Raw genomic sequence first — 18280 nt, forward strand, 5'->3', positions numbered from 1 at the left:
TATCCCTATATTCTTATAAAACAAAAAGTTTCTACATATTCTACTTTTCCTAGCTTATAATAAATATATTAACACTAATACTCACTTCCTAAAGAAACCCTCTAAGTGGATAAATATAAGAGAATATCCATTTACTACAGACATTGAGGCTCAAAAGAGAAAATGACCTGTACATAGTTGTTCAACTGAGAATGCAGTAGATTCAAATCTAGGACTAAGCTTATTAACTGTACTATATTGTTTCCAAAATATGAACATACCTATGGTATCCCTACAATAACTCTGTGGATGATGATGATGAGCTTATCTATATTTACATTAAGAGTAGTTAGTTTTTAATAGCAATATATAATGTTGATGCTAACAGACTGAACTTCTTCATCCCTTCACTCTATAATTTATAAGCACCTATTAGAGGGTATAAGCATTGCAATGAGTAAAGATTAGAGTAAAAACAGACATTTTTGGGAAGAAAACACATAACTTTTCAGTTCATAAGCAAAGAGGAAGACAATTTGAATATGAAAGATAGTAAAGACTTTCATTCAGACAAGGTAACAGGGGCTAGTATGGAAATCACAAAAATCCACCTACCTTTGCCTCCAGCGCACAACCACATCCTGAATTTATAGTAAAGCTTTAAAACATTACCCGACATTTATATACTACTTTCAGGTCTATGGAACTAATTTTCCTTATCTAAACCATGAGATATTGGTAACCTAGTATGACAACTAGAGAAAAACTTAAGCAATTTGTCTTACATAAAATCTCTTAGCTGGGCAGTGATGGCACATGCCTTTAATCCCATACTGGGAGGCAGAGCAGGTGAATCTCTGAGTTCAAGGTTAGCCTTGAACTATAGAACTATAGAACAAGTTCCAAGACAGCCAGGGCTACACAAAAAAAACAAAAAACAAACAAACAAACAAAAAAAAAAAAACAAAAAAAACACCTGTCGTGAAAAGCAAAAAAAACAAAAACAAAACAAACAAAACCCTCAAGGAAAAATCAGGGTTCACGTATAAGGACACTGATTATAAAATTTCTGTTCTCAGGGCTGGAGATGGCTCAGTGGTTAAGAGACTATATCACTCTTTCAGAGGACCTGGATTTGGTTCCCAAAACCATGTAAGGTGGCTTATATATATATATATATATTTTTTTTAAGAAAATATTTCAAACATTTTCAAGTTATGTAACAAATGAAATAATTCTATTTAGTCAGCTTCCCTGCAAATATGAATAATAAAAACAAATAATTACATTTAGATATAGTTATATAGAAAATAAGCTGAATAATTTCTTTGAAAATGTATAAATGATTGTTTATATGTACCAAAGTTTCAGTCTTCAGCTGTATGAGCAGCTAAGTATTAGTTTTTTAAAAATACTAGGTAAAAAAATAGTATTATAAATTTACTTATCTAAGTTATTTAAGGGTGTTTAATTTAAATCTGATTCCTAAGTAGTAGGGAAAAAACTTAAAAATTATGATGTAAGGGTTTTTTTTTATTATTATTCTCAAATCTCTCAGATGAACTAAGCCACTCCTATCAGAATTTCTGGACCAAGTTCCACTGGAACAAGATACTTTTCCCTAAGGTATTCATTTACTGCTCAGGTGTCAGCTAAAGTCTGGGGGAAAACAAAAAAAGACAACCACTTTAAAGAAAACAGAAGAAGGGCAGGAGAAATGGCTCAAAGGTTAAGAGTACTGACTGCTCTTCCAGAGGTCCCGAGTTTAATTCCCAGCAACCACATAGTGGCTCACAACTATCTGTAATGAGATCTGGTGCCCTCTTCTGGCCTGCAGGCATACATGCAGGGAGACACTGTATACCTGTATATATGATAAATAAGTAAAATACTAAAAAAAAAAAAAAAAAAAAAAAAAAGAACAAATCAGCCAACTTGAGTGAAACATGGTACCAAACAGGTTTCTCTGCGATCCAACTAAAGCAACAGTATCAAATACACATACAATAAATATTTCCACGGTCTTTCTATTAAGATATAAATACAAAATTTCACATTTTACTTGAAATAAACAGAATTAAAGTGAAAAAAGCAAGTTAGATAAAAGCAAAAGAAACAGTTTTTATATTCTTGGAATCACAATAGTAACCGTATTTACATGACATCCTTTAACATAAAATGCCATCTGTGAGTTGGATAATACCCTTATTTTACTTTTCAGAGAATTTGATCCCTAGACAAAGTAAATAAATTGCCCCATGTTGTATAGCTATTACAACAGAATACCTGAACTTAACCTCTTGTCAAATCTCTTTGACAACAAGCTATGTTCTACCTATCACACCAGGATGAAAATACAAAGGAAACAATACAGAAGATATAAAGTAACAAGTGTTAATCTCTACTAATAATTCTAAAGAGCAAGCAAACCATATTATATATAAGCCAGAACTTATCTAAATGTCTAAAATGTATTTATTTGTATAATTTATAATTAAAGAAATGATACTGTTAAAGAATTCTTCACTGCTATAAAGAATCATTTATTGGGTCTGGAGAAATGGCTCAGTGGTTGCTCTTACAGAGGACCCAAGTTTGGTTCCCAACACCTACATGATAGTTCATAACCATTTATAACTCCAGTTCCAGGAGATCTGATGCTGTCTTTTGACCTCCACAGTACCAAGCACACATGTGGTGCACAGACATACATGCACGCAAAACACACGCCAAATAAAATTAATATATTTACTAAAAAATTAAAAATAAAGACAAAAAATTATTTATCTTTTTTTGCTATTCACCTTTTTTAACTTTTAATTGGTTCATGTGGATTTCACATCATGCATCCCAATCCCGTTCATCTATGAAATTTAAAAGGAAAACAAAATCTCATCATGGAAGTTGCACTGTGACCCAGTGAGTCACACAGTTTACCCTTTAGTCCATACATCTTTACTTGCCAGTGTTCACTGCAAAGAGTCATTGGTCTGGCCTCTGACTTCTGCTGTACCCTCACTGGGATTCCTCTGGGAAATTCTGCTGTTGCCCTGTGTCACAGAGATCCTGCAGCTTTGGATATATAGGACTGGCCCCTTCAGTGCACTCCAGCAGATCACAGATGGGGTGGATGTTAGGGCAAGCCAACTTATAGTCCTAGTTCTGAGCATGGGTGGTTGTTGAGTTTGGTCAGCCCACCAGCTCTCCCTCATCCTCATCACCAGGGAAAGCTCTTCAGCACCACCCAGGCAAGCTCACCCTATGCAGCAAGCAGTAAGGAACAGGACCGGTTGGTTCTCCTGCTCCTACTCCCTCACTTGCCCTCACATCACCAGGGCCATCTCTACTGTGCTGCTCAGGTGAGGTTCAGGGGTCACTCTCCTGAGTGCTGAAGCTGTTGAGGGGCAGGGGCAGTTCACCCACTCCCACACTCTCCCACCTGCTGCAGGTGTTCAGGGGCAGGAGGGGGAGGGCCTCTTCCTCTTGCCCTCACCACCACAGGAGCATATGGGGGGGGGGGGTGGGACCAGCTCTCCCACTTTCCTGTTCTTGGGGCCAACTCACCCATCTCCCCTACAACAGGTCAGCTCTACTGCGCTGCCCAAGTGAGGTGCAGGGCCTGCTCTCCCCATCACTATAGCTGCTGAGGGGTAGGATGTGGAAAGTGGGGGCAGAGGGCATCACAGGCAGTGATGACCTTCCCTCTCCCACACCCACACCACCTTAAGGCAGATGAGAGGAGGGGCCAGGTCTCCCCTGCTCACATCCTCCTGGCTGGTTCACCCCAGTTATCCCCCCCTTTTTACATTTTTTTAAAATAGTTTATAACTCAGCCAGTGGGAGAAAAATAATCTGTTGTATAATATACATACATTAAGCATAAGAATAAGCAAAATGGGCTGGAGAGATGGCTCAGCTGTTAAGAACACTGGCTGCTCTTACAGAGAAGTTAATTTTGATTCCTACCATCCACACTGGGTAACTCACAACTGCCTGTAACTCCAGCTCCAGGGGATCCAATGTCTTCTGGCATCTACAGGCACCAGCACTCATGTGTCGCACAGTCACACTAACACTAACACTAACCCACAATTACACATGTGCACTTGAATGAAAAAAATCTTAGAATAAAAGGAATTAGCAAAACAATAAATGAAGAATCACACAAAGGTAAAAAATTCAAAAAAGAGTATTTTTATAAAGAAATAAAGGTAACAACAAAAACAAGTACAAAAGAAAAAATTATGACCATCACTGAGACATATTTGAAAAAAATAATCCTCTAGAAATGAAAACTTATAAAAATGAAAATAAGTTGTAAATGTAGAAGAAAATTCAAAATAAGGCTGAATTAATCAAGTAGAGGGGGTTGGGTAGGATAGGGCAGGGTGTTAGAAACAGAAAGGCCCATATATACAAATACATGAAACAATGAAGCTGTGCTGAGTATAAGAAAGTAACGAAGTATCACATAAAGCACAAATGCACAAAGCTCAGGTCACCTTAGAAGGAAGCACAGGCAGGTTATGAAAGCCTTTCTATGCTAGATCTCAACAGGACGTTCCTGGTATGCTGATACTGCTTGGATAGTTATTTTTCAGCTCAAGAACAATATCACGATGGTTTAAAAGAAAAGCCTACAGAGCAGGCAACCTGTAAATCTCAGAGGCTGTCTGAAGGAGAAAATTGGAGGTGAGAAGGAAAATAAAACCATGAAGGTCAGATACATGACAGAAAGGACAGCTTCATAGACAGTAAGGAAGTCCAAAATGTTGGAGAAGCCCAAAGTCATGCTTAGAAAAGAAAAAAAACAAAACACATGCTTTTCTGAGTAATTTAGAATTATGGGCAGACTTCAAAGATGTATGGCTGTGACCCAATAAACTACTATCTAGATGACTTTCTATTCACATACCTACATAGTAAAACTGCTACTTTTAAAACATATAAGTCTTTGGCTAACAGAATCCGGAAATATGCAGACAACTTTGCCCTACAAATACATATATATGTTGGAAATTTTTAATATGTATATTCTTTGTTTTATTTTTGTTTCCAAGACAGGGTATCACTATATAGCCCTGGCTAACCTGAAATTCCTTATGTAGATCATGCAGCCTCAAACTCACAAAGATCCAACTGCTTCTGCCTCCCCAGTGCTGGGATTAAAGGTGTGTGCCACCACTTGGCCTAATAAATATATTCTTAAACACACAGCTTAACTCTAACAGTATTAAAACTCAAGATACTTCTGAGGAATGTGGCACAAAAGGAAATTAAAAGCCAATATGGTAACCAGGTTATGACTGCCCCAAGAGAGCAAGGGGAAGGGCACGAGTGCCTGTGTCAGTACCACAAGAGAGTGAGATTCAGTGCTCACACAGGAATAAGACTGAGGCCTTGAACCATTTCAGTAATGGACACTAAGTCTCAGACTGCCTGGTATGTTTAAGGGGCTACCAACTCACAGCTACATGAAATAAAAAAGTAACCATTTACTAGTATTGAAAAACAAGATGGCTGATTCATATTGGCCTTGTTACAGGTAAAATAAATAAATAAAAATACAATGGAAGCAATAATTATTTCACTTGGGAATATAAAACAATGTATGTAGCAGGGCCTGAGGTGTAGACTTGTGACCCCAACTACTTGGGCAGCTAAGATAGGAGAGTGGAAAACTTAAGACCTGCCTAGGTGACAAAGTGAATTCAAGGCTAGCCTGGGCAACTTAGTGAGTGAGTTTATGTTTTAAGAAATAAAAAGAAAAAGAAGGCTGGGGTGTAGCTAAGTGGTAAAGAATTTGCCAAGCATGTAATCCAGGGCAGCTATGAACTCAGCCCAACAACAACAAAAAACCATAAACTTACTTAAAACATTACTAAATTAAAATTAAATAAAATTATTATTTATCATGTGTGGTATATGTGTGTGTATGATGGAAGAAAGAGGGTATGTGAATGCCATAACATGTGTGGAGGCCAGAAGACAACTCTGTGGAGTCAGGGGATTGTAATAAAGTTGTACAGGTTTGTACAAACTCTTCTATCTGATAAGCTCTCCTACAAGTCCCTTACAAGGGGTTTTTATGTTTTTAGTTGTTTTGAATTTTGTCTTAGTTAGGATTTCTGTTGCTGTCAAGGGACACCATGGCAACTCCTATAAAGGGAAACATTTGAGGATGGCTGACAGTTTCAGAAGTTTAGCCCATTATCATCATGGCAGGCAGCAGGCAGGCAAAGATGGTGATGGAGAAGGAGCAGAGAGTTCTACATCTTGATTTGCAGGCAGCAGAAGCAACTATGAGATCTTAAAGCCCACCTCCACAGTGACACACAAGGCCATACCTACTCCAACAAGGCCATACCTCCTAATAGTGCTACTCCCTATGGGCCAAACACTCAAACACATGATTCTATGGCTGACATACCTATTCAAACAACCACAGGTTTTGTTTGGTTTTGGTAACTCAACAGTGTAAATTTTTTGGATGCTACATCTTGTAATAATGTTAAAGGCTGAACATGCCTGTGAGAGCAACCTCAAAAGCAATAAGAGAGAGAGAGAAAGAGACAGAGAGAGAGAGAGAGGAGAGATTAGTGAAGCTACTACACCAGCTAAAAGTACCAGGTGTATAAACACATAGCTAAATTGATTAAAAAGACAACAAGAAAAGTGGGGGGGGGGGAAGCAAAGAACAAATGCAAAAAAAAAAAAAAAAAAAAGACAGTAAAAAAATGATAACCAAATCCTAGAAAGAATTACATTACCTATAAACAGACAACATATGCCAATGAAAAGGTAGAGATTTAAACTAAGTGTGATGGCTCATGTTTATAATCGAAGTACATAAGAGGCTGAGACAAGAGCTTCTGAGTTCAAAGCTATCCTGGACTATAAAGTAAGAAATTATGTCAAAAACTAAAACAACAAACAAACAAACCAAAAAAAAAAAAAAAAAAAACAGGGAGAAATTGTTAAAAATTACTGTGGTGGTTTGAATAGAAATGGCCTGTTGAAGGATGTTTGTTTACACTGCATTGTCTATGTTTTGCCTTACCTGCCTAAGGCACCTGATCAGTTTAGATGGCCAACAGACAGACAAGAGATGATAGGCAGGACTTCCAGGAAGAGAGAGAAGCTGTGATGAATCTAAGTGTGTGGGAGACACCAGTGAGACACAGAGGGAATCAGACATACAGAATGAAGGAAAGATTAAAAAGTCACATGGCAGAATGTAGATTATTAGGAGAAGGTGAATGTAAGTTATAAAAGCTAGTTAAGAACAAGCCTAAGCTAAAGCCAAGCTTTCATAGTTAAATAATGTCCCATGTCATTATTTGGGGGCTGGCAGTCCTAAAGAAAGTCTAACAAGAAAGTCCTACTAAAATGGCCCCCAACAGACTCATGTGCTTGAATGCTTAGCCCATAGGGAGTAGCACTATTAGGAGGTGTGACCTTGTTGAGGGAAGTGTGTCACTGTGGAGATGAGGTCTCAAATGCTTAAGATACACCCAGTGTAATGCACAGTCTCCTTCTGATGTAGAAGTCTCAGATCCTTCTCCAGCACATGTCTGCCTGCATGCTACCAAGCTTCTCACCTTGATAACAGATTAAACCTCTGAAACTGTAAGCCAGCCCCCATTAAATGGTTTCCTTTATAAGAATTTCGTGGTCATGGGTTTTCTTCATAGCAATAGAACTAAGACACTGACAAAAATGAGTATAAAGAGTCAATTATAAAATCCTATAGAAAAAGTGCTTTAAATGTTAAAATATACAGATAGGTTAACATTTAAAAGGTAAGAAAGAAGAGCCATACTAACATGAACTATTAAAAAGCTGGGTGATAACACTAGCATCAAAGAAAGCAGATTTCGGGATTTAGTTATTACTAGAGAAAACAGATGGCATGTCATAGAGGTAAAGGATCAATAGCTCAAACTTATCAATGTGTATACAGTCAATGTTAATAACAAAATTTTACTGTGTATAAATGTAGAGTTCTGCTTTGCTCTTATAACTCTACCCAGTCATTGCTGCTAAAAGCAGTCTGCTGTGAGAAACTACAGAACATATCTAAAAGCTAAGAGTGCTTTTAAGAGTCAACAATTAATCCCAGTTCTGCAAACAAACTATTTCAACTTTGAGTCACACTTTCATTGGGTGAAATACCTCTTTTGATTATTATGTACATATCAGAGGGATCAGCCAGGTGGTGGTGGTGCACGCCTTTAGTCCCAGCACTCAGGAGGCATAAGTAGGCAGATCTCTGTGAGATCAAGGCCAGCCTGGTCTACAGAACTAGTTCCAGGACAGCTAGGGCTGTTACACAGAGAGACCCTGTCTCAAAAAACAAACAAAACAAAAAATAGAGGGATCAATAAAAGGATACTTATAAAATTCTAGAAAGATAAAACAGCTTTCACAAGTACTAAACTTAGTTCTTATTTTTTAGTCTCATCTTCTAAGACTTAAATAAAGTATAATTTGGCATACCAAGTTTATGTAACATGAAATCAAAATTGCTCAAAACTCAACTTCAAACACTGTTTTCAGTTACCTATTGCTGAAAAACCAGTCCAAATGTCAAAATTTCAAAAGACATTTTATTATCTCTCATAGAACAATATGAATAATGAAAGAGGCATGGATGTATATTGCATATGTTAATAGCAGTTTTGAAAAGAGTGCTGCACACATTGGGTGGGGTGGGAAATGGAAAAAAAAAAAAGACTGAATACCAAAGAATAAATAAACTAGATATCATGGCATGTGAGTACATATTCACCAGCATGGTTAAAATGAAAGTAACTGAAGCAAAATACTGACAAGAATGTGGTCAGATGATGTATGTGTAAGTCAGAATGGTAGTACATGATTTTATTCTCAGTAGTCAGGGCCAATGTGGGCTGCATAGGAAGTTCAAGATTAGCCAGACCCTGTCAAACAAAAACAAAAATCTATCACTGTAAAATGGAGAAAAGCCTGGCAGCTTCTAATATAATAAAGACATATATTTACACTATAGTCTCAAATATCCAAACTGTAGGGATTCATACCTAAAAGGGGGGGGGAGGGAAGATGGATCTACTAGGCAGATGTGGTGACACAATCCTGAAACTCCAGCACTTAGAATGTGAAGGCAGGAAGACTGCAAAAATTTCAAGGTCAGTGAGGTTTAAACAGCAGGTCAGCCAGGACTATATTGCAACACCAAGTCAAAATAATAAACAAGCATATAAATAGATAGAAAATAACAAAAATGCATATGTCCACAAAAGACTTGTTCAAGAATGTTCACAGAAGTTATACTGATAATCATCAAAATCCAAAAACAGTCAGATGGCCACACCAGCAGGAAAATGGATTCTGTGTTTCATTTATACTAAACTACCAATACACAGCAACACAGATGAATCACAAAAGCATTCTGCTGAGCAAAAGAAACCTTATATCAAACAGTAAATACTAGATGATTCATTCCACTTACATGCAGTTCCAGAACAGGCAAATCTACTTTATGGAAGGAGGAAAAAAAAATCAGAACAATGGTTGCACTGGAGAGGAAGGAGGAGAAGATGGAGAGGAAGGGGCATGAGATTCACTGCAAAGCTCTCTTTCTCTCTTTTTCCCTGCACCCACACTTGCTGGAGAGCATTTAAGGCTTCTAGGGCTTCAGGAATGTTAACCATTCACTGTGCCACAAAGCTACATACCCAACCTAAAGCTGTGTATCTCTATAAGGGTTTTGTTATACAGGTGTATTATTTTTCAGCAAATATATTTAATGTTTATGTATTCCATTGAATGAAGACTTTATGCCAAAAGAAAAACACATAAAATTGAGCTTTATATAATGGAACAAATGTGAAAGTTTTTAGGGGAAGTGTACTGTGTGAAAAAAAAAAGATAGGTAGAGAAAAGAATTAATAAACAAATGATATGTGATAAAACAGGTACAAAAAAAATGTTAGAGTGTAGGTAGTGGGTAAATGAACATCCACTGCAGTTTTCCTCCAAGATTGTTGCATATTTGAAATTTACCTAAAAAAAAACATTAAGTTGAAAAGCCAGAGAGATGGTTCAGTTGTTAAAAGTACTGGTTGCTCTTCCAAAGGACCCATGTTCAACTCCCAGCACCCAACAGAAGCTTATAACTATCTGTTAAGATCCTCTAGTTGCAGAGGATCAATGTCCTCTTTTGGCCTCGTTGCATATTAAGCATGCAAGTGGTACACAGACATACATGCAGACAAAGCATCCATACACATAAAATAAACAAGATAAAACCATTAAATATAAAGAGCAGTGGTGACACATTCCTTTAATCACAGCACTCAACAGGCAGAGGCAGAGGCAGGCAGATCTCTGAGTTTGAGGCCAGCCTAGTCTACAGAGTGAGTTCTAGGACAGTCAGGGCTACACAGAGAAGCCCTGTCTCAAAAAATCAAAACCAAAATTAAACAAACGAGCAAAAAGGATATAAAGTGCTTATCTCACATACCCAAGCTCCTTCATTCAAAAGGGGCATTTTATAGAAAGTAAAATGATACAGAGAATAAAGACTTACCAAAGTCACAAGCCTGAACTGGAGCAAAGTTCCAGACTCTACTATACTGGCCTTTCTATTATCCTGTTGCTTTTTTTTATAGTAAAATGCCCAGGGTTTTCATGTTATCATAACTTTTCTTGTCTCTTTCTGGCTCTGTTATTTTGATGAATTCTAAACATGTCTGCAGCCCAACACAAAACTTACTTTACTTAAAAATTGAGAGTTTTTGGTTTTGAGATATATATATATATATATATATATATATATATATATATATATACACACACACACACACACACACACATACACACACACACACATATATATATATATATATATATTCTTTAGCTTTTTGAGATATGTATGTATGTATGTATGTATCACTCAACTGTGTGTTTCTCAAAAATGAACTGTGTAGATGACAGTGCAGTGTTGTTGTGTTGCAATGTCAAAAGTTAGGATCATCTACAAGTCTTTATAAATCTATTTCAGGTTTTTATTAAGTGTCATTTCTGTTTTAACATACCCATAAATATGTCCACTACCACCACCACCACCACAACAAAAACATTTACCTGCAGTCTCTGAATTTGATATATTAAACCTAAAACTAAACTTGATCTTTCATTTTTCTTCCTTCTTCTCCTGACTTATGGAGCTTTTGCATTGTATGTTGGATGCAGTGCTGCCTGTTTGCTTTTCCTTAGGAAACAAATTCTCTTGGGACAAGAGAAATGGCTCAGTGGGTAGAGGCACCTACCATCAACTCTGAGGACCTAAGTTCAATCCCCATGACCCAGATGATAGAAAAAGAATTCACTCTAGCAAAGTGTCCTCTGGCAGCCACAAGCATATGCACACATACACACTAAAAAAATATATAAGTGTAATAAAATTTTTAACAAAACAATTATCTTCCTTAAGATGACAGGAATGTTACCGCTGCCAGCCCTCAGAGACTTAAGACTAAGACTCCTAATGTGTATCCACTTCTTCAAAAAAAAAAAAAAAAGGAAGGAGCTGGAGAAAAGGAAAGGATAAGAAAGGAAGCAAAAGTAAGAAACCAGATACTCCTAGTGACATACATACATACATACATACATACATACATACATATGAATGAAAGACAACTGGTTAAAGCCTTTTATCCTGGGCTACAGAGGAAAAGAAACAAACTCCTTTCTCCCATCTAAGTGAATCTTATGATAAAGTCATAAAGACTGAAGACACTGAGGGATGCTTCCTTCTGCCTGGGTCCTATTGATAGGATTGAAGAGTGGCAACAAATCCGTGAGAAGAAACATTAAGTAGCTCAAACCATCCCAACACCAAAATGAAGGGGAGATGACCACATGGTTTTAGTGAGTGCTGTTGATTCATTCCATCAGTGAAGATGTAGCCAATCAAGTTACCTCATCTACCTGATGAAAGTCATAACTAAGAATTTTGAAATATTCTTTAGCTTTTTGATATATAACCCCTATAAAATATAAATTCTTAGACATTCTTCTATCAAATACATTTTTTAAATGTATTCACTTGGAAGGAGCAAATAGGCCTGGTATTTCAGGCCTGCAATCACAACTACTCTGAAGGCTAAGAAAGTTAAGTTTAAGGCTTTCTGAACTACACACAATGACTTCAAGGCTACCTTGAATAAATTACTGAGATTCTATCTTGAAATAAAAAACAGAGAGTTGAGCTTCGCTCAGTAGTACAGATAACAGACAGACAAATATGTAGACATATAGGTATAGAAAAGCTATATAGATATAGCTTTAGCGCACACACACAGCCCTATAGGTTCAATCTCTAATCTGTGGGCAGGGAAAGTGTGCCTATTTATTTATATTTCTATTGGCCTTTGCAACTACCATAGACTGGCCTTTTACAGTCTGAAACAACTGTCAAAATAGCTCAAAAATATTTACTGAATAAATGAAATATTCTGAAAAAAATTAAAGTCAGGTTCTCTAAATGGCTACAGTAGGCTCTAAGTGTAGCCAAGAACATCCCTGAACTTCTGACTCACCTGTCTCTACCTCCTAAGTCCTGGAATTGTAGGCATGAGTCATCACACCCAGCTTCTTAAATAATTTTTAACTGCGTAATTTCTTCTCTAAGGCAATAATAAAAGCTTAGAACTCTCCTCTCTACCTTTAGGCACTATTTCTTCCATTAAACTTCTAGTTCTTGAAATGCCACATTCTGTAATCTATGCACCATGGTAGAAAGTTGTCAGATCTAAATTTGAATACTATTTCTGCCACTATTAGTGACACAGCTATATTCCATTGAGAAGATAACTTCTTTCAGACCTAGTTTCTCTTTTTTAAAATGGGGTAGCATCACCTACTTAATAGGAATGTTTTGAGGATTATTAATATACAGGCAATCTTCACTCAGAGTTCCAATATGCATATATTTTATTTTGTCAGCATTTAGTTAAATAATACTAATCCACACTTTACTGCTAGATCTTCAACCCACATATAATTACATAAATAAATTTTTCCAGTGACCAACTAAGTCAAATCATTACATATCTGTTATTCAAAGCTGGACGTTGGTGGTGTACACCTTTAATCCCAACACTGGGGAGGCAGATCTCTCTGAGTTCGAGGCCAGCCTGATCTACAAAGTGAGTTCCAGGACAGGCTCCAAAGCAATACAGAGAAACCCTGTCTCGAAAAACAAAAAAACAAAGAATCTGTTATTCAGTCCATGTGCAAACAGCAAAGCATGTGAGTTGCATCTTTTTCTGTTGATGACACCTTAAAAAAATGAATATTAAAAAGGAACGGATCAACAATAGGGAAAGGGCAGCAAACTCCAGTCAATAGAAATTCCAAGCAAATAAACATGAAAATGTGTTGTGGGATATCTGTACACTGTTGAAGATGATTGCTGTGATTGATGTAATAAAAAGCTGAACTGCCAAAAGCTAGGCAGGAGGTATAGGCAGGACTTCTAGGCAGTAGGCGGAATCTAGGCATCCAAGAGAGATTCAAGGAGACACGGAGGAAGCAGGATGGACGGGTGGTATGTGACGATTAATACAAATATGTTAATTTAAGTTATAAGAATTAGTTAATAACAAGCGTAAGCTATAGGTCAAGCTTTCATAATTAATTAAGAAGTCTCCATGTCATCATTCTGTCTCTGCTGGCTGTCAGGACAGAAAAAAGACTTGTTACAGAAATGTGGATGGTTGATGCTGCTATCATTTAAGGGGCTAAAGATGTACTGTCTGAGGAACTCAGTTAAGGCAAACTTATCAACCTAATGAGCACAACAGTTATGGTGAAAAAGAGTGAAGATAACCCATAAGAATGATAGTGGCCAACAACAAACAAAACTAAGTCAATTCTAATTAAAGGAATCCTTGGAGGTATTTCACAATATGAAAAGTGCAAAGAATAAAATGCTAAAAGATTGTCCAAACTCAGAAAAAAAAATACATTCAAATACAAAGTCAATGCATAGGAAATACGTTCATTCTAAGTTATGTGAAGAGAAGGAACTACATTTGATAACGTTATTTTACAAAGAAATAAAATACTCTTGTGTATGTGGTGGCAGGGGAACATGTGGAAAGGTCAGTAGTGGACTCTTTGGGGAGTCAGTTCTCTCCCACCTTATAGATTTAGGGAACTGAACTCAGGTCACCAAAGATAGCAGGAAGTACTAGGTAAATGAGCCATCTTGCCAACCCTATTTGACAACAGTTTCTAAAGTTTACAAAACAACTATAACTTTTCTACTATGTATTATACAATTGCTTTGGGGCCACCAGGCCTGATGAATTGAGATTGGTCCCTAATTCATGTGGTGGAAGGAAAGAACTGACTTCTGCAAGTCATCCATCCTCTGGCCGCCATACAGTATAGCATGTACACATGCCCTCCACACATAAACAAACAAAATATTGTTAGTTCAGTTTTAGCTTGATTTGTTACTTGTATAGTCCAATACAAAATGGTACCACTTATCCCTATAACTTCTAGCACAACACTGAACTTGTTATTTCTTACCTAAAGAGACTCTCTTCCCTTCCCCCTGGCCCTTCCAATCTTTTCAAATAGAAAGAAATTTAAATCAATATGGGATGATAGCTTTTAGCAGGACAGTGGTTGCGCACGCCGTTAGTTCCAGCACTCAGGAGGCAGAGGGAGGCAGATCCCTGAGTTCAAGGCCAGCCGGGTCTACAGAGTGAGTTCCAGGATAGACAAGGCTACACAGAGAAACCCTGTCTCGAAAAACAAAATATATGGATATATAGATAGACAGACATAAAAATTAATTAAAAAAGAAGATAGCTTTCAGGACTGAAAGTTACCACTGCCACATCTGTGGTTCCCCAAACTCAATTATTATCCAAAATACACTGTAATGCTGAAAGATGGCTGAATAACTTGAATGTTCACTCAGTTTGTCTTTTGTGATCATATAGGTAGGATTTCATATTCTTCTCCCTTGAATGCAAGGGCAAAACAATAAGTGTAATAAAAGCAATGATGGAGAAGCAAACGTGCATAATAGATTTAGAATACAACCTCAATCTGAATACTGTTTCAGGACAACTCATTGCAACTTTACATAAATTATTTCTTAAAAATAGATGTTCCTGGACTGAAGAGATGTTTCAGCCATTAGAAGCTAGGCTGGCAACCAAAAATACAAGAAATATAAGTTCCTTCCAAGGATTGTGGCTCACTCCTATAATCCTAGCACTGGGGTTGCTAAGACAGGAAGAATACCAAGAGTCTGAGGTCAGCCCAGCCTACATACACATTGAACATCTGAAGTGTCTGGGTTATAGAAACCTTTTCACAAAACAAAACAAACTAAAATTTAAAAATAAATGAATATCTCAAGTTCTTAATCTGTGAAATGGGCATACTAATACCTTCAGAGAATTACTGTAAAACTCAAGAGATAAAACATATCAAAGGCTTAGCAAACTGTGGGACACAGAGAGCACTTAGATGATAGCTATTATTATCCTTAATTATACTCTCATTAAAACTGACTGACGTAAATGTGATAGAGCTGCACTTGTCAGGAGTGCATAGTTAAGATGTATTAATTAGCTTTTGCTTGCTTGCTTTTCACGTGTTTGTTTGCTTGCTTGTTTGTTTGAGAAAGTGTTCCATGTAGCAGAGTCTGTACTTGAACTCCTTATTTTCCTGCTCCCACCTCCCAGATGCTGGAATCATAGACTTATGCCAACACCCTCAGCTTTTTAAATCTGTATAGTATTCAATACTCACACTCCAAATTCTGATAGCTATCCAGACAATTTCTGACCAGCTATGGTCAGACAATTTGGCTCAACCTCCTTCAGGCATTTTCTCCCAAGGTATATACACAAAGTGTTCCCAACACACTGATTTATGCTCTCCATGCAACTTTTTGGTGGCTATGTCAAAACCTTCCTTCAGTCTACTCAGTTTCCTCTTCGGAGGACATAAAGAAGTAAAGCCATTTCCTATTTCTCAGAGCTATGTGCCAAAATACTACTATCTTCCTCTCTCACAGTTCACATGGCTCAACTGCCAGTTTTCTCTGTTGATTCTAATCTAAAACCTTGATTCTGAACTAAAAGTCTTTTTTAACCTGCATAGATTAACAAAACTGAATAAGGTTAGTTCCTTTACTACACAGTTTCTCTTAAAATAAATGACTTAGATGAGGAATGCCTATGTTAGAACATTCTTTCGATGACAAAAAGCTCTTGCTTCCTTACCTCCCCCGGCACCATGCCAAATTGTTCCAAGACAGTATCACTGGTTAGAAAGTTTTCCCTTGTGGTGAAGCAAAAATCTTCCATCCACTGCCCCCAATTCTATATTCTAGAGAAAGTGAGTGAACTTCAAACCCATCCAATATTTGAAGATTCCTAAGAGGGGAAAAATAAAAAGCTACACCCTTCCAGTTCAGAGAAGATGATTTTAAGTCTCCCTGGTGGTCATGAGCCTCTGATATTCTTGCCAAAGCTATGTAAAAACGAACTGGCAAAGTGATTCCTTTGCCAATGTTTGGGTTGCCAAGTAATTACCCTATAAATGATTGTTTTGCCCGTTTTCTCACTTACTGTATAAAAACTATTCATTTAAACTAGTAGTTCAGAAAAAAAAAATGATGCTCAATCTATGAGACTAACATCCTGAAAATTGTAAGACTTTCTGCGGGATCATCTGGCATGAAACTCAACATCGAGAAGAACCCAAGAATGGGAATATTAGCTAAGGAGAGTTTTGCCTCATGGCCTAGTAAAGTGGGTTTATTCAAAAGAAGGCAGTAGCAGCCAAAGACTATTCTCTGCTCTTTGCCAGAAACAAACAAACAAAAAGAATGACCAAACACTGTACTCTCAAAAGATGACCAAACTGGATGGAAGAAATAGCAAATTTCTTTCTAGCCTGGTAGGAATAATCATCTAGGAAACGAGAGACAGAGACGGAGACAGACAGACAGAGAGCATGACCCAAACCTGGCCAGCAATGCGGGTCTAGCAGCAGCAAATCGCAGACTCTGAAGGCACATTCGTGGAAATAAGTGTCCTCAGATGACCATTAACCCCTAGAAAGTCCGATAAGCTAGACACCGAGGGGAGCGAGATTTAGTCTCTCGTGCTCTTGGGAGAGTGGCTGGAGCAGGCAGTGATTAGGTGCTCTGGCTTCCACTTCTGGTGCAAGGTGAACAGCAATCGCTGGCACTGGCAGACACCAGACTAGGGGTGGGAGTTGGGGGGGCGGGGGGGTCGGCTAAGAGAAACGGTAACTGCTCCCTGGAGGTGAGCGTGGTCTATTGAGAACGGAGACTTGAATGGAAGGAAGGGCCGTGAAGAGTTTCTTAGACGGGGAGAGGATGAAGACAGGAAGCGTCCCCTTCGTGTCCGGCTAGCTGGGGCGGGTAGCAGCAGTCGGGCTGGCGTCCCAGGCCCTCACCGCAGAGACCTCCTCAGCCCCGACCTCGGGACAGACGGCGCTGGGCCTGGCCGCAGCAGCGCTCAGGTAGGAACTCCAATTCCCAGGCGCGCCTCACTCTGTCCTCTAAGGTCCAGGCGCGGCTCCCACGTCCCTTCCGTCCCCAACCCGAAGGCCCCCTGAAGCCAGCCCGGGCAACCCGGCAGCGGCGGCGGCTCCCCGGCTTCCCCGGGCCGCGCACGCCCAGCTGCCGCTCCCGGGCTCGGCCTGGAGCCTCCCCTCGCGGCCAGGTTCGCCCTCCGCGTTCTCCACCCGCCGCGTCGCCCCTCGGCGCGCGCTCTGGCTCCCCGCCTCAGGCCCCACTCACAGAACTCAGCGATGAGCAGGGTCACCGCATAGTTCTCCTCACACCAGTCCAATGTGGAGGTCGTGGGGCCCCAGTAGCCTTCGCGGTCCACAGCTGGAGCCATCGCGCCGCCGCCCCACAATGTGACCGGCCGCTCCCGGGCCGGCTCAGGCTACGCGCGCTCTCCGGCGCCCTCCTCCCTGCCCAGAAGGACAGGGGCGGGGCTAGAGCCGTCACTGGACCTGCCCAGCGGCAGGCCCCGCCCACAGCGCCTCCGGACCGCCCCTCCTTCTGCACAGCCCCGCCCACCGCATCCAGAGCAGGCGCACAGAGCCATCCAGAAGGCGCCGGTTGACCCTGTCTCTCCTGGGCTCCTGGAGTAGTGAACTACGGGAGGAGGTGGGAAAGTGGGAAACCTGGACGATCTTGACAAGGTTGGAGGCAGCTGGCACTCTTTTCTGTCTGGAC

The 18280-nt window shown here is 39.1% G+C and overlaps 1 protein-coding gene across 1 annotated transcript in view; it reads right to left on the reverse strand.

Annotated features, from left to right (window-relative positions):
• Acer3 (alkaline ceramidase 3) overlaps positions 1–18025 on the reverse strand; it is a 71067-nt gene extending 53042 nt beyond the window's left edge. The window contains exon 1 of the mRNA XM_051192286.1: positions 17834–18025. Within this exon, the coding sequence (XP_051048243.1) occupies positions 17834–17936 (103 nt within the window). The 5' untranslated portion in view covers positions 17937–18025. The remainder of the gene's footprint in view (positions 1–17833) is intronic.
• Positions 18026–18280: the final 255 nt, after the last annotated feature.

The sequence above is a fragment of the Phodopus roborovskii genome, unplaced genomic scaffold (genome assembly GCF_943737965.1).
Source record: "Phodopus roborovskii unplaced genomic scaffold, PHOROB, whole genome shotgun sequence".
Taxonomy (NCBI): domain Eukaryota; kingdom Metazoa; phylum Chordata; class Mammalia; order Rodentia; family Cricetidae; genus Phodopus; species Phodopus roborovskii.